At 44.8% G+C, this 25,271-nt stretch overlaps 1 protein-coding gene and 1 long non-coding RNA gene across 11 annotated transcripts in view; one reads left to right on the top strand and one right to left on the bottom strand.

The window, feature by feature from the left end:
- KLHL3 (kelch like family member 3) overlaps positions 1–25,271 on the bottom strand; it is a 286,180-nt gene that overhangs the window by 48,039 nt on the left and 212,870 nt on the right. For all 10 annotated transcript variants that reach the window (XM_045490046.1, XM_045490032.1, XM_045490038.1 and 7 more), the window contains 2 exons: positions 18,815–18,977; positions 5,590–5,699 (listed from right to left, as the gene is read on the bottom strand). In XM_045490046.1, coding sequence (XP_045346002.1) covers positions 5,590–5,699; positions 18,815–18,977 — 273 coding nt within the window. The remainder of the gene's footprint in view (positions 1–5,589; positions 5,700–18,814; positions 18,978–25,271) is intronic.
- On the top strand, positions 10,230–12,073 carry LOC123604271. The gene is made up of 2 exons (XR_006715278.1): positions 10,230–10,608; positions 10,897–12,073. It is a non-coding gene; the product is annotated as an uncharacterized LOC123604271 (long non-coding RNA).

The raw sequence follows: 25,271 nt of genomic DNA on the forward strand, positions 1-25,271 counted from the left end.
TACAAACATCACTTTGAAAAAAAAATAATGCGTAAAATGCACCTGGAGAACCGTGGGCAGTCAAGGTAGATTTGGGACCATAGTGCTGTGGTATTCTGCTCATAGGTGTTCACTGAATTACACTTTCCAAAGGAGAACAGTAAAAGGAGTAATGCCAGGACCAGGCCAGATGGTTGCAGCAGGCTGAGAAGCTGGCAACTCTTAACTGCTGACCTCATAGTAAGGCGGGGGCGGGGCAAGGGGGGCTTCCAACAGCTCAGGCTCAGCGGCAGGATGCACCTGCTCAATCACTGGATAATATCTGGGCAGCAAGCATTCAAGTCCAACTTACTGGCCAAGGAGCTCCAGCCTGCATCCTCCACCTACCACTGGCTGGAGAGGCTAGGTGTTCAGGCAGGAGCGTGTGCAACAGCAATGATCCTGGGAGACATGGGCCCAATCACTTTCAGAAGACACCAGAATTTGGCTTCTGATCAGTTTTAGGACACAACAGCACATTAAATATGTGATTGCATGGAGAGAACCTAAGCTATAGTTCTCATAATACATACTTGACACTAATTCTTTAAGAGGCCTAACCAATTTCTTCCTGACCTGTATCTAAACTGTGGGCCATTTCCCTGAAAACTCCACTAGCGTTCCTTAAGAAGGCACTGGAATTCTTGAGAAGTAGAAATGTATTTACCAGCTAAGAAAGCAAAGATTCAGAAAAGTCCACTAACCAGCAATTTGGTGGAAAACTGCGCTAGAACGCGAAAGTCATCTCTCTTCTCCTTAGAGTGGGTCTGTCCTGGAAGGTTGCTTACCTGGGTCACAGAAGCTGCCCATGGTGACAGCCGGACTCTGGGTATCAACGGGGAATACAATAAACGGACTATCTGCTCACAGGCTTAGCTCTGACCCCTAACACCTCCATGTGGAAGCAACAGGTGACTGTGCGGGGCGTACTCCTGGGTGCCTTCACGCTATCTTGGTGGGGAGTCGGGGGGAGGGAGGGAGGTGGGAGGGGCTCTACCCAAAGAACTTGTGATTTTGTAACTCCTACCAGATCCTTTTGTCTTCCCTCAAATAACAGGAATTTCCAAAACTACATGAAGGAAAAACAGGAGAGAAAATGGCAAAGATCCATGTATCCTCTGACCTCTCTCGTTCTCACATTTGTCCCTCTTCTCTGGAAAAATATGAAAATTATTCCTATAACCTTGGCTGGCTCAGGGCAGTGTCCAGCTCCAGTCTGCCTTTTCATTCCCTCAGGGAGTGTCTGCTTAGCACCTCCACAGTGCCTCTGGTGGCTCTGTGACACAGAGATGGCTGAGGTAGCCCCGCAGCCCTCAAGGAGTTTGAGGCTAGAGGAGGAGAAAGGCATGAGCAGGCACAAGTGATGTAGGAGGAAGAATGGTATGTGAGCCCTAGGAGAAGGCCAGAGAGGGCCAAGGGGCCTGGGAATGCCTGGAAGCAAGAGGCAACTCCATTCTCAGCCCCTGCTATGTACCAAGCTCCAGATCACACAACCACCCAGACCATTATGGGTCCTGGGAAGAGCCTCCCCTTGAGAAAGGCCCCAGTCCACAGTGAGCACCAGTAGTAGCAGGAGTAACAGTACAGTGGCAATAATAATAGCAGCACTAATCATATCTTACAGGAATGAACACTTCCTGTGGGCTGAGAACTTTTCACGTGGCATCTGATTTCATTCTCAGAACAACTCTAGAAGATGCTATACTATCATTACCCCCTCTTATAGGTGAGAAGACTAAGACATAGAGAAGATCTTTTACTCATTCCTCCAACAAAATGTTTTTGTTTATGTGTCTACCGTGAACCCGATACTACACTGGCAGTGACCATAAGACAGAAAATCCGTACCTGTAAATGGTACATACATCCTGGTGGGAGGCAGATAACTTGCCCTAAGTCACTCAGCTTGTTAGAGCCATGGCAGCAGGATTGGAACCCAGCCACTATGACTGCAACACCTGTACTTTCAAACTCCCAACAAGCAAACTGACCAGATTTAGCCACAGTCCCTTATAATCATCATTATTAAAACACCACATTCACCCTATTTTAAGATACATAGTTTTTTTGCATTTTAATATTTGAAATCCGGCTGCCTTTTTTAATATATGCTGAAAGAATCCTGTGGGCTGTAGGCAAAGAAGTCATAATATAGCTGATTTGCTGTTCAAGCACGGATTCAGCCGAATACAGGTTATTTCGTTACTAGTGCAATTCAGTTTTCTGCAAGTGTTAACATTAAACACAGTTGAATTTTAGCTTAAATTAAGATCCCTGATAATATCTCAAATATATTCCAATAAGTTCACTATAATTTGATATTGAAAGAAAAAGTTATTGCACATGCAAGACATTGCATATTATGAAAAGTAACTAAAGGAAGTAGAAATCACCAAATTTCCTGGAGATCACAGAATTTTCAAAGCCTAAAGAGCTCACATTCAAACAACAAACATCTAATTGTCAAAACTTCCAGCTATTTAACTTCTAACAATATGTAATCAATTAAGGTAAAATGAAACTATGGGTTTCACCAAAGAGAAATCTCAGGCCAAATCCCACTGCTCTATGATAAGTCTCAAAATTATACTGTCAACCTTGGGAATGCCTGGCTGGCTCAGTTGGTGGAGTGTGCAACTCCTGACATTGGGGTAGTGAGTTCAAGGCCTATGTTGGGTGGAAAGATTACTTAAAAATAAAACATAAAAAAATAAATAAACTGCCAGCCTAAAATATACCAAATGGGGGCACCTGGGTGGCTCAGTCAGTTAAGCATCCGTCTCTTGATTTTGGCTCAGGTCATGATTTCACTGTTCATGAGTTTGAGCCCAGCGTCGGGGTGGACAGTGTAGAGCCTGCTTAGGATTCTCTCTCTGCCCCTTCCCTGCTCATGCATGCGATCTCTCTCTCTCCCTCTCTCTCAAAATAAATAAACAAACATTTAAAAAATAAAAATAAAAGGTACCAAAGGGATCAAGATCATCAGCAATCCACTTTATGAAAAGCAGCACATAACTCTGAAGTTACATATAACTTCTGAGAACCAAATATAATACACAACTTAATTAATGTGAAAAATACCCATACTCCAAACTCTAATACACAGAACAAGCAACTCATCATATGTAGGCATATGAATGAACGAGAGCCACTGCAGACAATGTTTTAAGTATGTAGATTTAATGCCATGCTTCTTTGCTTCTGGAAAGATACATTTAACTCCATGGCTTATTTTACCATTATCAGTGGCAAAACTGATACCATTACCATTGTCAATGGTGCCTCAAAACAAAGGACTATGCTAATTACACTGATAGCCACCATTTATGTACCTGTCAAACAATATACTTGATTTTTTTTTATCTGTGATCCTCATAACTCTATAAGGGAGGTACTCTTACTATTCCCATTTTACATGTAAGGAAATTAAAGTTCAAAGAGACCAGTGACTTCTGAAAATCACAGAGCCAGTAAGCATCAAGTCGAACACGGAACCAGGTATGCCTGAGTCCAAAGCCCAAGTGGTTTCCAGGGCACTAAAAAGCCTGGCCCCACTGACAACCCACCTCTACCACCACCACTTAACAAGGATAGATAAGCTCTCACCTGAAGAAAGCTTACTATGATCTAGAGCAGGATGGATGGGCCAACAGGAGCTAAAGTGGCAGGGTACCCCCCCTCTCAAGCCAAATACTCCTAGGTTGATTCAAATCCTGGTGCTTGTATGGCTATTTAAATTTTCTCAGAATATACCTAAGGATATACGCAAGCAGAGCCCAAACTGACCAACTGCACCGACAACCACATGGTCAGTCAACTAAGTAGTTCATTCCATCAAATTGTGCCAATTGAGTAGTACAATCCAGAGAAGATGTTAAACAGGCTTGGCAAGAAGTCTTTGCTGCTGAGGCTGGGGCGAAAGGTGCTCACCGGCTGGCCAGAGGCATTCTTTACGCTGAAGGTGATATTTTACATCAGTTAATGGAAACAGAAGCCTCACTGAGCCTAAGGGAGAGTCCAGCTTGTTGTGCCTTCTGGAAATCTCTCTGAAGTCTTCGGGCAGCCCATGGATTCAGTAAACAACTGCTTTTCTTCTTGATCTAACTTTTGCAGGACAACAGGCTGGGGCTTATGATTCCACCCCATTCTCTGGACACATACCCCTTGGATACTCATCTCCAGTGTAAAATCCTTTGCAAGAACTTTTCCTTAAATATTTTCCTCAGAAAAGGATTTCAAGCTTGGATACTATGAATGGACTAAGACAATCCAAGAAACATTTACTGAGCATCTCTGAGGATGCAGAGGAGAATAAGATGTGGTTGCTACCATCTAGAAACTTACAGTTGAATGAAGGAGGTAAGATGGGCTCAGAACTAATTACAATTAAAAGCAGAACAAGGTGAGTGTTATCCAGGAACACAGAAGAGAAAGGAATTAATTCCAGATGCGTGGTCCATAATAAAATCAGCTAACAGTGAATGAGCACCTACTAGGTCCCAGGTATGATACCAGACATTTTACACACCCTATCCCATTTAATCCCCACAATCACCCTGTGGAATACGCTCTATTACTACACTCACTCTCTATGTGAGTAAACAGATGGAGAAGCAAAGTATCTCACCCAAGGTCACCAACTAGTTTGTAAATACTAGCAATGAGATTTGGACCCCACTGGCCAACACCAAAGTTCACGTTATTTTCAGTACAGTAGACTACATCTCCTGCAATAAAGTTCTTCCTGGTAGAAATAGAATGGGAACTGGTTTGGAATTCACCCAGGTGAAGACAGAAGGGGAGAATAGTCCAAGCAGAGGGTCAGTGAGAGAGAAAACCTAGAGGTAGAATAGATCCGCAGTCACGGTGCAGCTAAATCTGTGGGCAGAAGTCAAGCCTGCAGCACAAAGTGGTGCATGGTCGATGAGTTAGGGAACTAGGTATCAAGAGACTTGGGGTCTAGTTTTGCAATGGCCACTGACGGCATGACCCCCATCAGATCCTATTCCCTCTCTGGGCCTCAGTTTCCTCATCAGTAAAAGTTTCAATCCCCTATTAGATGTTCCCCAAAGGCCTGCTCTGGCGTAAATGCTCAATGATGCTCCCAAGAAGCCAGGTGGGACAGTGGTTAAGACCAGGTGACTGGGAGACCCCAACTCTGCAGTGACCAGCTGAGTGAACTCAGACAAGCTAATTAATTCCTCCAAGTTAATCTTCCTCATCTGTAATGTGGGGGCTATAGCAGTGCCTGCTTCATAGGTTGTAGTGAAGGCTGAGAGAACTACAGGGAATAAGGCACTTAGCAGAGTGTGTAGGAAACTCTAAACATCAAGTTAATGGAGGCAGATTTGTCACCATCATCATCACCACTGTTATTTCTTTCTCAAAGGGTCCAGACACCAAAGGTAGTAGTCATGGGCCAAAAGGCCCTTTTCTAATTATTTAAAAGGACAAAAAATAAGATCCTTTTTTTTCCACTGAAGAAGAAAAAAATATCTCACCAAACCACAACTCCCTCCCACAACCGCCTCATGCGTGAGGCTCCTGTTTCACCAAAGGCCCATGCCATACCTTCTCCTCTGAAGAAACGGTCAGCTTGTCACTGGATATCAAGCTGCACACCTGGTCCAGACTGAGGCTAAGAAATTCTTCCCCCAGCATCACCTCTGGAAAGTGCTGCTCTGTTCCAAAAAAAAAAAACAAAAAACAAAAACATAAAAACAAAACACACACACCACACACACAAAAAAAACAAAAAAAACCAGAAGTTCAGAAAACAAAGTTACAACACTCTTCCTGCCCTTCCATGAATCACGATCATGGCAATCTGTGAAATTCAGAGTGGAGTCCTGGGGACTCTGGGGGTGGGCATGAGGAATAAGGACACACAGAGAAAGACAGTACATCCTGGCTGAAGGGAAACTAGCCTCTTAATGTGGCAGCAAAGACATCCCTCTGTATGATCCTCCCTCCCAAACATTGCCATAGATGAAAATGGAGCAGAGAGACGTTAGGTTATATTTTCTTCCATGCTCCATGAGATTAATAATGGCGTTGCAGAAAAGCTTCACTGGGACCTGCCTACTTAATTGAGCTCATTCGCCCTCAAGGCGCAAGCTGGCAGATTTGCACACTGTGCCCCCTGCAGCTCAGCCAAACAAAAGTGGGTCAGAACTGCTGTGTGGCTGGAAGTCTCTGGAGGTTCTGGTACAAAGTCAACATTTCAAGGCTGGCAGAAGGCATCATCCTTCATGTCCCAAGTCAAGCCTACTACAGTCTCTGATTCACAAGGAGGCCTGACTCAGCATCTGTCCTGACATGTTGCCCCCTACCACCAGGAGGAACAGTCTGTGACAGGCGGGCCAGTGGAGACCATTAAGATAGAGGAGAATTTGGGAACAGCTAGAATGAGACAAAACACACAGGCCAGATGTCCATGCAGGGAAAATGCCAAGGACAATTCCTACCCTGAGATTTGCCCAGGCCACCATCCTGCTATTAGAGAGACAGTAAAATGTCAGCATAAGAGTATGCACTTCAGAAGGAAGGAACCTAGATTTGAATTCTGACTTTTCCATTTGCAAACTGTGTTCCTGAGCCAACAGCATCACCATCCTAGGTCTCACTATCCCTCTGTAGAATGGGGACACGACAGCTTGTTTTGCCTCCCTCCTGTGCTGTGATGGGAAAGGAAGTGTCAAAGTATTTTTGCAAGCTCTGCCAAGGTAAAGTGGCCCATGAGCTGACAATTCCTGGTGCAGGAGGTTCTGGAATTGGGACCTTTGGCAATTGCCCCAGGCTGGCCTCCATGATTCTCAGTCCTCTAGGGGTTCTACCCCATTGCCCCAAGGAGTATCTGCACTCCCTGCCCTCTGGGCTCCAGGCCTCCCCTCTTCTTTCTCTGCTGGCCTCTCTCTAGCCTTGTAGCTTCTTGGATAAATCTATACAGCCATACCTCCCTGTTCCCATAAAGGGCTACCCACCCTTGGTTTGGCTAGCTCCTCTAGTGAGGTTCAGAGTCCCTCCGTCCCTGGGAAGCAACCCTGCTGCAGCCATATAATGAAAAGGAAATCAGCATGCTAAGCTCTGTTCTTACATTCATCACCTTCTTAAAAGCAAACAAAGAAGGGGCACCTGAGTGGTGCAGTCAGTTAAGCATCCAACTCTTGATTTCAGCTCAGGTCACAGTCTCAAGGTTCGTGGATTTGAGCCCTGCATGGGGCTCCATGCTGACCGTGCAGAGCCTTCTTGGGACTCTCTCTTTCTCTATCTCTCTTTCTCCCTCTCTCTCTCCCCTTCCTGAGCACTCTCTGTCAAAATAAATAAACTTAAAAAAATTTTTTTAAGCCAAACAAGGAAGATTTACATCATTTCTTACAAAAATCATTTTAAACTTTAAGTTGAAATACTTTCGGACCCAAAGAATTCCCACATACCCTTCATCCAGAGCCTCCAAATGTCCATATTTTACTCTCAGACATCCAGTTATAAACCATCTTGTCTATCTTTCACTGGACAAAGGGGCTCCCCACTTGTTCCCTACCAGCCTAATGTATCACTGAGCCTATAGTTAAAGCTCGTCCATCATGAAGCTCAGGAATGTTTGGACATGACAAAATAAATTTAAAAGGCAGATCCTTTACGAAGAGAAGCAAATGCCATAAAGTGAGAAGAATCTTGTCTTCCTTCTCCATATGTCAACAGGAAACAGCCTTTAGTTAAAGCTTAGATTTTAGGTTAGACATTCAAGACTTCCCTAACTGTGGGAATATTTAAGACTACATGGCACTATTTTTAAAGGATTCATTCCTCAAGATTTTTAAATAAAAGCAAGTGAACAATCTCCTTTGGATGGTGGGAATTAGTTCTTGGCCTTGAGGCCTGAGAAAGCAACAGGACTCTCCCTACAGGCCCTTTCTGATCCAAGAAGTCTTTGGACCAGAGACCTCCATCTGTTGGCAACAGCAAGAAACAGTGGAGAGAAAAAGCAGTCACCACACTAAAATAAAATGCAGGACATCTAGACTCTGTGGACCAGCCAAGGCTGAGCTCAGCAGGAGAGTTCAGGCAAACCAGCACCACATCCCTGTGGCCCAGAACCACACACAGCCTCTCTACCTTTATCTTTGGCTGACCAAAACCCTGACATTTGGAGGAGAGAAAAGAAGAAAGAGAACAGGAGGAGGTAAGAAGTTAAAATCTGGGGTGTGAAAAGTACTTCCTCATAGCTCATAAAGCCGAAAGTAGATGCGCCTGCATTTTGAAAAGGAAGAAGATGAAGTGCAGCGATGTGTATTCTAGGTGGCTTGGTGAACAATGCAGAAATTCTCAAAGATCAATCAAGGCAGCAAACAGCCCCCACACTTCCCATCTGTCACCCTCTGGGGCACTGCAGAATTTGAATCTAGGTCCCTTCATTCTGAAGTGGGCTGCTGCTTGGCCCATCTGGAACCTCCCACTGAAACCCCTCCAGAAATCCTCCCACCAGAAGCAGCAGCTGGTAGGGAGTGGGCAGCTGGTAGGGAGAGGGTAGCAGCTCCCCACCCAAGGCTGGGACCCTGGGACCCAGGAGACTTGCAGGGCATGAGCAGGAAAACAAAGAGAAAGGAAGCAAAGAGGGAAACTTCTTCCCTTCCCCTTCTGTCTAAGGAGACAGGGTTGAGTCCCCAGAGCCTGGGGATCAACCCCCCCCCTTTCTGTTAGCAACACACAAGAAACCATAAGATAGAACAACAGGAACAGGGTGCTCTGTCCAACTTGACTTCCTGGGAGACAGAAGCTCCCCAGCAGACTTTGTATTCAAATCAGCCCTCTTCCCAGCTGCTTCCCAGAAAGAAACACCACTGCTCCCAGAAGGTACCTCCTATGAGAATCTTCTACCTTTAACACTTGTTTGTTTGTGGATTCTTTGCTTTGCCTTGCTGTATTAAAGGAGAACATAGTCAAGAATCTTGGCTAAGAATGACAAGGCCTGGGTATAAGTCCTAACTCCACCTCTTATTATCACTTCTTTCTAGGCTTTTGCTTCATCATCCATTAAATGGGACTATAATAGCTGACTTACGTCTCAAGGTTGTTTTGAAGCTAGGAGACGATAATATGGTTATTACTATGGTTAATAATTCTTAACCATCCTTTTTGAGATGAAGGATGAACATTATATCAGCCCACATTTCTACTTCGCAAAGTCCAGTTCTGTGGGCAGCTCTGCTCTCCAACAGAGAAGCTTTTCCTCCATTATCAGAGACATCCTTGGGACTGCAGGTCCTGTCTGTGAACAGCCAAAGCCCTTAGAGACCCACTTTAATTCCATCAAGTTCAACAAACTTTCTATTGATATGTTATTCAATTTCTTTAAGCCTACAGTTTTCTCATCTTTTAAATGGGGCTAATAATACTACCTATCTCACAAAGGTATATGGGCGTTAAATAAGCAAATATAGGTAACTCACATTGACTGAAATCCTTGCAAGTGCTCCATAGCTGTTAATGTATAATGTGCCAGATGCAGTGTTTCTTCAGAAATGAAGAAAGCGGGGGCGCCTGGGTGGCTCAGTCGGTTAAGCGTCCGACTTCGGCTCAGGTCATGATCTCACAGTCCGTGAGTTCGAGCCCCACGTCGGGCTCTGTGCTGACAGCTCAGGGCCTGGAGCCCGCTTCAGATTCTGTGTCTCCCTCTCTCTCTGACCCTCCCCCGTTCATGCTTTGTCTCTCTCTGTCTCAAAAATAAATAAACATTAAAAAAAATTTTTTTTTTAATGAAGAAAGTGGAGCCGATGCCTACAAGGAGCCTACTGGCTTCTAAGAGGGGTAAGACAAGACATCAGTAACTCCAACCCCAAGTCCATACGGCCATGACTGGGAGAAGCACTCGAAATACAAATAACAGCATGGAAGCAGGAAAATTCAGACCATGTGTAGACAACAGCAATAGCTCAGGCTAGCTAGAGCCGAGGCTATATCTTCACTCATCTAACACATGTTTACAGAACAAGTACAAAGTATGAAAAACTGTGCCAGACTCCAGGAGATGCAGTAGAGAGGCAGTCAGGCTAGAACTTGGGGGACAGGTGGGGTATGCAGGGAGTGTGGGCTAGCCCCTTGAAGGTGAACTCTCCAATAATCAACTCTAACTCTTCTAGTCTTTTTGCTTATGTTTCCTTAAAGAGAAGTGGAAACAGAGAGGGGGAAAAAAAGTTCTTTTGGTTAACATTCCTAATTAACCAGCCTTTACCATAAGTGACAAACACTGTAAGTTGCAAGTTTGATTTAATGAAACACAGTATGCCTGTTCCTGTATATTTGGATGAGAAATTATGGAAAAGTGAAAGGACACCAGAGAATTTCAACTCCTTTCCCCACCAAGCAACATACACATATCTTCCCAAAGCTGAAAGCATGAGAAAAGACTTGTTCTGGGCACAAAGTTGGATCTTTTCAAGGAAGCAGGAGAAAGTTGAGGGCATTTCCTAATAGTAGCTAACATTGTGCTAGGCATTTTACATATATTGTGGCACTTACTTCTCCCAAAAGCCCTGCCAAAGTATCAATATTCACATTTTACAAATAAAGAGATAGAAGCTCAAGAAGGTATTTAGTCGGGGCGCCTGGGTGGCGCAGTCGGTTAAGCGTCCGACTTCAACCAGGTCACGATCTCGCGGTCCGTGAGTTCGAGCCCCGCGTCGGGCTCTGGGCTGATGGCTCAGAGCCTGGAGCCTGTTTCCGGTTCTGTGTCTCCCTCTCTCTCTGCCCCTCCCCTGTTCATGCTCTGTCTCTCTCTGTCCCAAAAATAAATAAACGTTGAAAAAAAAAAAATTAAAAAATAATAAAAAATAATAAAAAAAAATAAAATAAAAAAAATAAAAAAAAAAAAAGAAGGTATTTAGTCATGTGCTTATGATCACGCAGCAGTAAGTGGTAGAGCCAGGTTTTGAAACCAAGGCTGTATGATTACAACAGTAAACATTCTTCGTCCCCACGATCGTAATAATTTGTCCTAAGCAGGCCGTTGTAGTAACATTCAATATTAACGTTGGAGCACCCTAAGAATCTGTCTTAGGGTTACTACCACAGACAGACAAAGAGAATATGAATCTGAAGACCTTTCTTTAAAAACAACCTTAGGAGAGGCGTGTTCTGAACATTCTGGCATCATTCCTGGATTCAAATCTCAGACCTAACCCTTGAATTGAGATTCTTCCCTAATCCGCCTACCCACCACCAGGCTAGATGAAGTGAGAGTCTTCTGTGTCTCCAAAGCCCCCAAAACAGAAAATAAAAATTATCATACCCCTAATAGACCCATTGTATCGTCTGAGGTCTTTCTTTCATACTGGGACTGTGCATCCCATGAGGGCAGGGTCTACCTTGTTTGAGTTTGCCTTGTTTGAAACTGAATTCTCAGTGTCAAGCACATCTGCATATATTGTGCTTCCCTACCCATTCTTCAGGATCGACTGCCTAGGGCTTGCGCAACCTCCCAAGTTAATTCCAAACCCATTCCAAACTTTTGATGGGATGAAATAAACCTTTAATCAGGTTCATCTAAACTACAAGCCCAGAACAAATGGAACTGAAAATCCATCTACGACTTCTCTGACCTGCAGAGATTAAATAAACCCCATTATTCCAGGCCCAGCAGCCCCAGGGAACAGGCATGAGTAACTCTGACCTGAACCACTGGTCATACCCTCCCATCCCCACCCCCCAAGAAAAGACTGGTTGACACAGGTGAACACACAAACAGGATCAAAACATTTTATCAGGGTAAAACAACAAAACAGAACTGCTTTACATCTCTCTCTCCCCTACTGCCCTATTTTTTGGAGGGCAGAAGTAAGCTTTCCTGAATCAGGATTTGGCTTTCAAGGCCCACAGTTTTAGCAAAGTACAAACATTTAAAGCATTCCTTTCTTTAATTTTTGTAATTCTTTACTGTGGAATAGCTCAGAATGTCACTTCTGTTTTAAATAACAGAATTGATAACTGAGCAAGGAAATGTAATTTGGATTATCAAATTCTTGCTTTAATAAAAATTCCTTAAATAGTGAAAAAAGAAAGAGATCTACGTTAACCATCTCCCACAAGGATCATGACCACCAGCCCTCAGACTCTAAATATCACTACTTCTCCCCCTCCTTTCCCCATTGACTTCATTCTAGATACATGTGTTATCTCTCCCCCTTTCTAACATGCATGTGCACACACACACACACACACATACACACACACACACACACACCAAGAAGCTACATGAAAAATGCCCATTTATCAGTGTTATTGATTCAACATCAGAATTCCCTGTTACCCAGAGCATAGAAGGATAGGGAGAGTTTCCTAAAAGAAACTTGTTCTCCAAAATGAGACATCTAGCAACAAAAACCACCTGCATCTTACACTACTGCTTCATTTGCCCCCCTCAAGTTAGCACAGAAAATTGGGGAGGCAGGAGTGAGACAAGCGTGATGGGCAGCGAGGCTGGACTGGGTGGATGTGAAAATAACTTGGGCTCAGAGCACAGTCTCCCGCATCAGACAGCCTCACTATGAATCCTGGCACTGTCACTTACGATGTGATCTTGGCCAAGATCACTAAACCTTTCTGGAGTGTCAGCTTCTTCATGTATAAATCGGAAAAATGGAAACTACCTCTCGTGGCCACGTGGCCAAAATGAAGTCATGCCTGGGAAACATGTAGCACCATGCCTGGCACCTAGCAAATGTTCAGCAAAATGGTAAAACCTCCTACGGTTACCGTTACCATCACTGTCGTCATTTCATGATGCCAAGTTGGAGGCAGCAATTCCAAAGACAACCCTTGCTGAGTCAGAGGTTCATGTTTTTTAAGTGATTTGTCAATGTTTTTTTTTTTTTTTTGGTTGCCCTTAATTTAGTCACTTTGTTCCATGATCTCAAGTGACTCAGTCAAAAGAAGGCTATTTCTCTCCATGAACACGTGAAATCTGATGGCTTTTCCATCCCATGGCTGAAGGACTATAGCTCAGCTTTGGCAGACTGATGTAAACAACATGTCCAAGGAATTTTAATTGGCATTTCATTAATGGGGTCCCATTAACATCCCTCCCAACCAGTTCTGCTGATGGCCCAGTACATGGCTGCCCAATTATCAAGCAACAGAGTCCCAATAAACCAGGGCCCTGGCCAACGAGGTTAAAGATTAAGCAGCCCTGGAAACAATAATGATGGCTAAGAAACAGGCTGCACCAAACACCAGGGTCCCTTTCTCAGCTGCTAGCTACCCATCAGCTGGGGGCAAGGGTCAAAGCAGTCAGCTTCTAAATTGGGGGACAACCCTCCCCCACCCCAGAATCAAATATCACAGCAAAAATCTGGGGACATAACCTGGAGGGGGAAAGTGGACCTGGAGGAAGCAGAGGGGACTGCCACAGCAGGAAGAGACAGGGCCATTCCAAACAGGAAGCCAATCAGGCAGCTGGGGGGAGAGAGGTGATCCCCCTCTCAGAGCTATACTGTATCTGCCTCTTGGTGCCTTCACCAGAGGGCTCAAGACTTATCAGAGGCAAGAGCTCCCCTTAAAAATACTTTCATTTTTTGGAGAGCAATTGGGCAATATCTATCAATTTTTTTTAATGCACACTCTCTTTGAGCTACTTTATGCACTTAGATGATACTCTATAGGGACAACCTCACTATTGCTTACACACTAACAGTTGTACTCCAAAATAGCAGGTATAAGAATCCTCACTCAAGCATTGTATATGAAAGAAAAAACAGGTAACATTAATATCCACCAGTTGAGGATTGGTTAAATAAGTTGTAGTCCATCCATATGATGCAGCAGAGAAAAGCAACAAGATGTAGCCATGCACAAGGGTCCGGAAAGAACTCCAAGATTTTGTATAAGTCAAGAAAAAGTACAATGAGTACAGAACACATCTATTTAGGTATGTTAGAAAGCAATATATATATATATATATACACACACACACATATATATATATATTCCATACGATTACCCAAGATCGTTCCCTTCAGAGTCAGGGATCAGTGCCCTTCACAGACAGGGCATGAGATAAATGGACTTTGTGTTTTGTAACTTTGTGTACTGATTGAATTTTTTTATGAATATAAGTTGAATTTTATTGAATAAATTCATTTCAATAATAATGGTATAGCAATGTTCCTGCTAACATGAAAGGGTGTTTGGAATATACTACAAAGGGGTTTTTTAAACTGGAAAACATACATATGCAATGAAAAAGATGGAGAAAGCTCTATGTCAAGGTGCTGACTGTGGTCCTCTCTGGGTAGAATTGTGGTGCTTTGCCTGCTCTTTCTGCCTATCTGATTTTCCTTTAATGATCAGGGGTGGTTTTCTACTAAGACAGCAGTAACAAGAGCAATAACAACAGCAAAAGAAAGTTTGTGTTGGAGAAAAGAAAAGAATAGAATTCAGAGGTAAAACTGGAGGCCATGAACAAGTGCAGGCATTGGCCAGCTAGCCAGAGACTAGGGAGGGCATGGGAAGCAGGACATACCTGCCTGTGTATCTGGATAAAGAGAAACCAAAATCAGAAGCTCTGGAAGTGGTCCTCTCTCCCAAGTAGCAGCCATGGTGCTGATCTGAGGAGACTCATCTCTCCACCATGACCCAGATGAGAGGCCCTGTTACTATAGATCACGAGATGGGTGGGGAGGCTCTGAAGTACAGCCCCTATGGCGGTGCCTACTTCTGCAGGAGGCTCTCCTCCCTGTCCTCCCATGCCCAAAGCCATCCTGGAAAAGAGCAGGATGTACTACCCCCATCACGGAAAGGGAAAAAAGGCCTAGGGTCACTCAGCTCCAAGTGATGGCTGGTCTGATCCCTAGTTTTGAACTGGATGGTCTCCTTGTAGTTTCTTGGTTTAAAACACCTCCTAATGAAAGGCATGGGGTAGGCAAGCCTGTGACCACAAGGGCTGATACTGCCTGCCCCTTGTATGTGACCCTGCTTGGTGCCCACTTACAGTGGGATGGGGACAAGACATCAGCTTTGTCTCAAGAGGCATTGATGGCAGAGAATGCCAGGTTCCATCTAAAATCAGGGGGTACAAGAACAAAGAAACAAAGCACACTCACATCAGTGGGTAGGTATGAGGGATTAAGTGTGGATCATCATTTCACACATGCTTCTCAAAACACTTCACAATCTTACCTTCATATTTCTTCTAAAATCTTTCCGTTGAGGTCTTATCAACCTCTGCATTACCATGGCTTCCCTGCTGTGCATGGCTGAGGCCTACAGAAAAACTACGAGCAAGAGATGGTCACAGGCTCCACACAAGGCTCCACAGGGAGGAAACTCTCAGCCTCAAGTGACACTAGCAGTGACAGGAAAAGTAGGAGGACTCACATGAGCAATGAGGGGGCAGCCTAACAGCGAAGAGAAGATGTCCACATCTCACTTCTCCACCCAAAGATGACTAAACACCCTGAGTCTAGCAGAGAAGCTGGTCATCTGTCTACATGGTGACTACATGGCACAGTCTTCCAGGCTCACATTTCCAATGAAAAACATCAACTCTAGGTACCAACACTCATCAGTTACCAATCCACAGGCCCACCTATGTCCAAATGGAGCCTGGAGCCAAAGAATGTAGTAGTTACAAACACTGGCTCTTGAGTCAATGCTATGGGGTTTGAACCCTGCCTCTGTCTCTACCAGCTGTGTGACACCAACTAATTTCTTCACTTCTCTGTGCCTTAGTTTCCTTAGCTATTTCATGCATTAAATGAGATGATGTGCATAAAATACTTAGCATAGGGTGTGACCCAAAGTGGCAGCTCAATAAATGCCAACTAAAAATAATTCAACAGGATATCTATATACACATCTGTGTGCACAAACACCCACAACGCTGACAGAAGCCAATCACCATGACAGCATCAGGATGAAGGAGTATCAAGACAACAATGTGTTCCAACAGCATACTCCCCATCCTCCCACAAGTGTTTGTCACCATCAGACAGTGAAAGGACCACTGGGGGAAGACACAATTTGTGAATGTGGGGGAAAGAACCAAGGAACTTGTCAAAGTTGGGGGTTAAATACACAACCCAAACTTCAGAAAATTGTTGTCAGCCGACTCCAAAACACAAAACTACACATACTTGCAAATGTTGTGCAGAAGGAGAAGGCTAGGGAGGGGAGACAAGGAAGAAAAAGAGAATTGCTGGCATGTAAGCACTCTCCCTTTGCCCCTATACCAGCAGATGTTCACAAGTTGACCTGGGCCTTGGCCAAGCTCTTGGCTCCTGGTGAAGCAAAGCCTGAGCACAACCCTCTTCGAAGGCCGGGCTGGGAGCCCTCTCTAGGCAGAGAAAGGGCTCCTTGAAAAAAAAGAAGAAAGAAAGTGAAAGATAGAAAGGAAAAAGAGGGCACAGGAGTGGGAGCAAAGAAACAGGAGACTCAAGGTTCAGAGTCAGGAAGAGTCAGCAGAATTCAGAACTGGGACCACTGGGGAATGTCCTTCATAAGAATCATCATCTTACCAACTGTGTCTGAAACAGACTTGAGAGAGAAATGAGAATCGATGTAGGCTCCTAGAGTCTGAGAGGTTGATAAAAGAACACAAGGATTCCAAGAAATAGAGCACATGCGTACTGCCTTGTGGACTGAATGACTAACACAGCACAGGGAGCTGACAGGTGGACAGGCAACAGGCCCTTGGCTCATTTCCAGACACGGGATGAATAGGAGACACAAAGACAGATGGTATTTGTTTGGGCAGGGGGAAGAATGAGACACTTTAGTGCAAGGGAAAGAGGGAGCCATGAGTGAATCTATTGATTAAAATGACTAGACCCATTGCCTGGGCCACCCATGATCCTTCTTTGTCCTCGAGTCAAAATAAATATCAGTGAAGATTTCTTTCCAGCTAAACATGGTGGACTGAACATTCATGTCGATCTCTGTTCCCTCCCAAAACCCCACTAAAATAAGAGCATGACAAGCTCTGGCAGAGAAACGGAATGGAATCAGCCCATTATCTGATGTGGAATCAGCCCATTATCTGATGTTCAATTCATTCATTCATTCATTCATTCATTCATTCATTTAAATGTCTACTTATTTTTGAGAGAGACAGAGCACGAGAGGGAGAGGGGCAGAGAGAGAAGGAGACACAGAATCTGAAGCAGTTTCCAAGCTCTGAGCTGTCAATTCAAAGCCCGATGCGGGGCTCAAACTCACGAACCCCGAGATCATGACCCGAGATGAAGTTGGACGCTCAACCGACTGAGCCACCCAGGTGCCCCTGATGTTCAATTCTTACAAAAATCTGTCTTACAAGGATTGGTGGTAGGAATTTTTTTTTTCATAAGAGCAGAGACTTGTTTAGTTTTCTACTACTTCTCCAGCACCTAAAATATGTCCAACATAGGCATTCAAGCATCGGTGAACAAATATACTCCCCAACAAAGTAATGCAACATAATGTCACAGTCTATGCCTAATACTGACTTTACTACACTTAATTCCATATTAACTAGCACTTCTTAGATATTTTCTAACATCTGTGAGATTACAAGGTGAATAAAATTCAGGCCTGGGGCGCCTGAGATCAGGTCATGATCTCACGGTTTGTGGGTTTGAGTCCCACATCGGGCTCTATGACAGCTCACAGCCTGGAACCTGCTTTGGATTCTGTATCTCCCTCTCTCTCTGCCGTTCCCCTGCTCACTCTCTCTTTCTCTCTTTCTTTCAAAAATAAACATTAAAAAAATTTTTTATTAAAAAATTATAAAAATTTATAAAATTATAAAATTTATAAAATTATAAAAATTATAAAAAATTATTTAAAAATTAAAAAAAATTTTTAATAAAAAAATAATTCAGGCCTGAAAAAAGCAATTATTAACTGCCTTTCTGATTATAAAAACCTAATTATAATTGGTAACTCAACTTGGCTGTAGAAATGGTACTGGGAGAATAGAGCAAGAAAGAGCGTGTATACATGAGGGAAAGTCCATGAAAGCTCAGTCCTGTACTTCTGTGAAAAGTCAACAGATAACATCTCAAACTAATAAATCCAAAATAGTGACACATTTTATTTAGATAAATGGAAGTAATGAGTAGATGTTGCACCTTTTAGCAGAATCAGAACCTGCCCTTTAATTCTTTCAGAACTGAAGGTTGAGTGGACATAGAGAATGGACCTGGTGTGGGAAAGCAGAGCAGGGGACTCTGGCTTATCATTACAGGCTCTGCAGTAGTATTTGGCTTCTAGAACCATACTCATAGAACACTTTGATCAAGACAGAAATTTTCAGGGCACCTGGGTGGCTCAGCTGGTTAAGCGTCTGACTCTTGACTTTGGCTCAGGTCATGATCTCAAGATTTGTGAGTCTGAGCCCCACATCGGGCTCCGTGCTGACAGGGCAAAACTTGCTTGAGATTCTCCTTCTCTCCCTCTCTCTCTGCCCTCCCCTGCTCATGCTCTCTCTCTCAAAATGAATAAAACTTTAAAAAAAAAAAAAAGGAAATTTTCTTAAACAACAACAAAAAAGACTGATTTCAAGACCTAACTCAAATGATTCCTCCTTCCACAAAGTCTCAGATCTCCTTCCTATTCTCTTGTGAAAATGACTGTCTGGCAATTAATCCTATTCCACTTGGTGATTGGTGGAACTCTCACTGTTAAGTAGCCCTCCACCTGTCTTGTCTCCCCGACTACATCACAACCGCTTCCCAGCACAGCGCTCTTCTCACCGTCTCTGAGGAGCAGGTTATTAAACCCACAAGCTCGGGAAAGATGCAGCACCCCAGCTCCCCGTTACCTGCATATGCGTTGGCCTGCTGCAAAAGGTCAGTGCAGGTGTGCACATCGGCAAATGCACGGATGCCCAAGCAATTGGTGGGATGCAACTGAGACTGCAGGAAGTCACAGCAGTTCTGCCGAACATCCATGAGCTGCAGCAAGCTGGCTGCTGGGAGCAGCACCTGGAGGAGAAGGTGACATTCTGAGACACTAGACACTTCTGGCAGGGCATCATCTCACTAAAGCACCATCCCAATCATACCACTCCCATGCTCGCGAGGTCTTGCATGGCTCTCCCCTGCCTGTCCGACTAAGTCCAAACTTCCTTCAGGGCAGCCCCAGCCCCATTTCCCACTACTCTCCGCTTGGTAGATCCTCAGCATCAGCAGATGCTCTGTATCCCTACATTCCACACCAGTGCCTCCCAATCACGAATATATGAAATCTCTGGGGATCTTATTAAAGCTCCAATTCAATAGGTCTAGGGTGGGGCCTGAGAGCCTACATTTCTAATGAACATCCAGGTGATGCGTGCAGCTGCTGGAACCACCGTATGGACTGAATGTTTGTGCCCTCCTCTCCCAGATTTGTAATGTGAAAGCCTAACCCCAACAGGGCTGTATTTGGAGACCAGGGCCCACAAAGAAGTGATAAAGGTTAAATGAAACCATAAAGATGGGGCCATTACAAGAAGACAGAGAGACACCACAGCTCTCCCTCTCTCTATAGTGTGAGGACACAGGAAGAAAGCGACCTTATGAAAAGCCAGGAAGAGTCTCATCAGCAACCAAATCAGCTGGAAATCTGACCCAGGACTTGTAATTTCCAAAACTAGGAGAAAGCAAACTTCTGTTGTTTAAGCCACCCATTGTGTGGTATTCTGTTATGGCAGCCCAAGCAGACCAAGATAGATTGGTTCTCCTACTTGGCTACATACTGAATCACCTGGAGAATTTTTTAAATACTGATGCCTATGTCTCACCCCCAAAGATTTTAACTTAATAGGTATGAGATGTGACCTGGCCAGTGAGATGTTTCTAAAGCTCCCCAAGCATTTTAACATACAGCCAAGTTTCAGAAAGCAGTTCTCTACAGCTTTAAACATATCATTTTCACTCAGAAAGGCACGGACTAAATTGTTAACTAGTGCGTTCGCTACTTAAGCATCTGTATGCCAGGTACTGGTCTAGGTTCTGGGGTTTAGGGGTAAGCACAGTAAACCAGATCCCTGTTCTTAAGGAGCTTACAATCTACTGGAACAAAAGAGTGACCCTCAAACCCCTTGAGATTCAGGCAATCACACCGTATTCTGCCATCCAAAAGAAAAATGGTAAAGAACATCTTTAGGTACATTCTCAGAGAAAGGAGAGAGGCATTTCCTTTTAAAAGGTCACAGAACACATGAGTATTTACGCTGTATCCTGGAAGACAGAAATAGTTCCTGCTCAGGTGTGTGTGCATGTGTTTTTCCTAAAAGCCAGAGAAGACTGGCTTCAGCAGGCCAGAGGGGTGCCAATCCCAGTCTAGTTTCCCTAGGACTTGCTCACAGCTGCCAAAGCCTGCCCTCTGGATCAAATACCCAGAAGAGATGGCACAGTCCTATTAGACCCCAGCTCTGCTCCCCTCCACCCCCACTCTCGGGGAAAAGGTACACAGTCTGAGAATGACTTTCCAAAAAAGAAACTTGAAAAAAACAATCACAGAGCATTATAGTTTCATTGAGGCTGCTTAGCTCTGGGCCCCCAGCATCCATTTCACCCCCAAACAACACCCATGCGTCCCAAGCCTTTGCTCTTAGCTGCTCCCCTGACTCTCAGGGAGAGTGTCTGGGCCAGACTCCAGCTGTTCTCATCCACAAGAGCTTGCCCAGGAAGACTTAGGCTACAGATGTATTTGTTTTGTTTTTCTGATTTAGGGCACTACAAAAGTCTTTTTTTTTTTTTTTTTACAAGATTTAAATTCTAAACCCTGACCTTCTCCCCAAACATGTCTGAACACTCCATGCAATAAGGCCAAAAAGCCTGTCCCCCTGCCCATTCTTGGGCCTTGTCCCACTACGAGGGTAGACAGCTAAGTTTGCTTAGGGATGAAGCGTTTCCCAGGACACAGGACTTTCAGTGCTAAAACTGAGGCAGCCTTTCCTCATCCTTGCTATAGGCAGAAACCACCAATGTTATCCTCCACCACCAATGCTCCTACTAGTGAGCTAAGAGCCTACTCTCCACAAGGCAAGCTCTTCCTCTTTATGAGCTTAACTTCTTCCCTCACACAGCTGAGTTCCAGAAAGTTCTAGAAAGCATGCTCCTCTCCTTTCTTTCTTCCACTATGCTATGTCCCCAACGGTAAATTAACATAATGTCCTTAGTCATTTTTGAACCACTGATTCATTCCAGAGAAGGAAAAAGGTAAATTCACCCACTCTTGGGAGTTTTAGACTATAATGTAGCTCCAAATGTGACCATCAGAGCTCCATCCCCACTAAGCAGCCACCTAGTGGGTAGCCCCACTAAGCACCCATAAACTGGGAACCGCAATTAACCTGTGAGCTTGCTCAGTCCAGCCAAACAGATTCTAGGACCAGATTAGTCTTTGCCTGCTAGTTAAGTAGAAAACCATTAACCATTCTTGCTGAATACATAGCAGGAAAGGCAAGCTGTGTTTCAAATCCCCAAACGACTTCTGTGATACCCCCTTGACCCAGCACTAGCTACAATCTACAGTTAGGGCCATAGGTCGACAGGTCACTCTGGTTTGCTGAGACTTTGCCCATTTTAGCACTGAAAGTCCTATGTCCCAGGAGACCCCTCAGTCCTGAGCATGCTGGGACAGCTGATCATAATAGGAACCAGGAACTTCTAACCAGTTATCCTAAGAACCCCTGCTGGAGAGGAATAATCAAACACTGTCCAGAACACACTGTACTCAGTGGTGGGGCAGGCCCCAAAAGGGTCAGGCTAAGAAGAGGCAAGAAAGGGACAGCAGCCTTTTAAGCCCCACAGAGGAGGATTTCTGAGAGTCTGGTCCGCCCCCAAATTGCACTGCCAGTCAAACCAAGATGACAGCATGTGAGAGACACACACCTCCTTCCCCCTTGCCCTCTTTTTTCCCACAAAGGCAGTGGCACGGTATGGTGCTTAAATTCTCAAGCTCGTGACAACCAGCCAAAGAAATTAAAATAATAAATACTCCCTGAACATATTCCTTAGGTTATACTTTCAGTTTTTAAAACCTCCCTGGATACAGCTAGCTCCCTACATAGCTTTTCCCTACTGTTCACAAAACACACTTAGCAGGCAAAAATTCTAAGGCTTTCCACCTCTCTATACACCACCCCTCCATCCTGTTTGGATCCACTCCTGCCCAAAAGCATTCCCAAGATGACTTCCCAAAGTGAACGGGGACTTGTGGTTTCTCTAATTGCTCCTTCCCTCTCTTTGATCTTACACTGTGATTAGCTATGAGTCAAAAGGCCTTTTCTTCCACTACTTGCTTCATACAGGAAGGCGTGAAGAAAAGTAAAGGAAGTCAGAACACTGAGGGCAAGGTTTGGAGACCAGAAGATAAATCACTGCTCAAACTCTGAGTCTCAAGGATAAACTGGGGCACCATCCATGGGGATTCTGGGGGCTGCACATGATGGGAACAGACAAAAATCCCCAAAGGCTGTGAAAGAAAAGAGAGCAAAACATCCCTAAGGTGGCTATCCTCATTTCCCTCTCCCACATCAACAAGGGCTTTCTGAGGATTTCCTCTTCTCTTATCTTGTGTGCAACGCAACTCCCTGACTCCCTTGAGGGGCAGCAGTAACAGGTTGTGAACAAGAGACCAAGCTCGGATTCTTGGCTTGGTGGAATCACAAGGGCAGCACTGCTTGGCTCCTGGAAGGAGGAGGCTGAGCATGTAGGAGCTGCTGGCTGGAACCACCACAGGGATGTAAGATGACTCCAGGTCAAAAAGCTTTTGGTTTGCTTCTTGTCACCCCAGTGTTAAAGGTTCTGGGAAAACGGGCCCTCGGATGACCCTCAGTAGAGTTTACAGGTTTCCTCCTAGCTTGCAAATGGCCTCCCCTCCATTTTTCACGAGCAGGCCCCGTTTTGTTTTTTCTCTCCCTTGGATAACATGAAAACACAGCAGAGGATATCCCGTCACTGAGTTTGTTTCCTCTAACAAAAACAAAAGGAAATGCCCTGCCTCAGAAAGCACCTACTCCTGGAATTTCAGGGCGGCAGGGCCATGCACAGAGGGAGGGGGAGCAGTAACCAGAGGGGCCAGGTGACAGGCCTAGGCCCCAGTCACACAGTGGGTCTGTCTCTGCCAACACCAAACAAGAGGACTGGCATAGAAACGTGGTTAGGAGTGCCTGGGTGGCTCAGTTGGTTAAGCATCCAACTTCGGCTCAGGTCACGGTCTCATAGTTCATGAGTTCAAGCTCCATCCACATCAGGCTCTCTGCTGTGAGACAGAGCTGGCTTTGGATCCTCTGTCCCTGCCCTCTTTCAGCCCCTTACCCACTCATACTCTCTCTCAAAAATAAACTTAGAAACACTGTTAAATAAAAATGTGTTGAAAAAAAAGAAAGTGGGGGAGGGAAAGAGAGAGAGAATGAGAGAGAGAAGGAGGGAGGGAGGACGGGAAGGAGAGGGAAAGCGGTATGTAGATGAGCAGAAGCACTAGCAAAATGGCGCTGTGATTAAAAGTGTCACTTAGAATTTTGACTTCTCAACTTACCAGCCATATGACTAAGGCAAATTACTGAACCTATCTGTGCTCTGCCTCCTCAACAGTAAAGTAAAGATGATAATGGCACTGCCTTCGAGGCTTGTTGTGAGAATCCAATGCAGTAATACACTTAAAGCAGCCAACAGAGAGCCTGGTGCATAGGGAGTGCTCAGTTAAACTGCTTTTTATTACTATTAAAATTAGGAGCGGAAGTCAAGATTCTGATCATTCATTTAACAAGCAACTCAAATTCCCCATGTCAACAGAGCACAGTGAGACGGAGAGAGCTGGGTTCAAATCTTAACGCTACCGCTTATTCAACCACTCGGATCATTAGCTTCTTCCACTGTGAAAGAGGGATCATACTAGAATACTTGCATTTGGTGGTGATGTAATTAAGTGAAATAATGCATGTGAAGTGACTGCCACATGCTTGGCTTTCAATGAGTATTAGTAAGTGTCAGCTATGATGGCTGTTACCTCCACCAGGGAAAGGCAATTCAGTCTGTCCAGTGCCTGTGTGCCTGGGAAGGGGTTAAGAGTGGAGCGCTGGGAGCCATTTAACCAAGCCCCAGACTCTGATCCTTGTTTCCCAGGCTTTCAGGGGAGCCCCAGGGCCTCCAGGCTCACCTCCTCAGGGAACCAAATCCTCAACAAAGGTTGTCTTTACAGCTTGTGAGCAACTGCCTCAGCAGATACGTCACAGCATGAAGAAGCAGCCATGTTTTGATCTAAACTTTCTCTTCTCAACCTTTTTTGTTTTGTTTTCCTGGAGGTCGCCCCAATCAAACCACATTGTAAAGTCAGGAGGAAAAATGTAAACAGAGTTAGTATATCCCATGGATTCCAAGCAACACGCAGTTCCCTAAAGGTTCCACACTGTGCCTTCCACTGGAGCCCCTGCACGTGCCCCACTCCTCACCACACACACACACAAATGAACATAGCAGGCCCCTTTAGGGGCTCATGTACCAATGGGGACACAGGCATGCAGGCAGAGGAGGAAGGCCTGACCACCCAGTACTCCTTCAAGATGGGGCCCACACAACACCTCCTCAGTGATGCTGCCCCCATGACCATCCCCATCCTCCACACTGCTGAGTACCTATTTGCCTAGCCATGCATCTCTACTCTCAGACCATGTGCTCCTCAGTGACAGGGTCTCTGTGCTCACAGCGCTCACAGAGCCCATACTATCTGCCTGGCACAGGGTAGCAATGTTCTAAGGCTTTATCTATATTAATTCATTTAATCCTCACACTAACTCTATGAAATTAAGTACTGCTATTACGCCCATATTACAGATGAAGACACTGAGGTACAGAAAGATTAAGTAAGCTGCCTCATATCTCACATCTAGAAAATGGTGGAGCCAGGATTTGAAGGCTGACAGTGTGACCACTCAATAAAACGGCTACTAATTATGAAAACGGATCCTTAAGGCAGGGTGTCAGTGAGGGTGTCAGAGAGGCTCTAGTAGAAGGGAGGGAACACAAATCATGGGTTGAGAGAATAAGTGTCTTCTCTGGCCCAAGCTCACTGAATCCCATGCCCTCACTTTACAGATGGGAAAACAGACACCATGCCGGGGACAGAGCTAGAACAAGCGCACTCACTCTTGATCAGGGGTGAAGCTACGGCTCAGACCCAGGCCTCCCTTCAGACTCGACTCCTGCCTCATCTCTAGTTCTTCCTCTAAACCTGCACATCTTCGATCTGGCCCCTGCCCTACCCCTATAACGTAGGTTTACAACAAA

This window comes from Leopardus geoffroyi, chromosome A1, assembly GCF_018350155.1.
Source record: "Leopardus geoffroyi isolate Oge1 chromosome A1, O.geoffroyi_Oge1_pat1.0, whole genome shotgun sequence".
NCBI lineage: Eukaryota > Metazoa > Chordata > Mammalia > Carnivora > Felidae > Leopardus > Leopardus geoffroyi.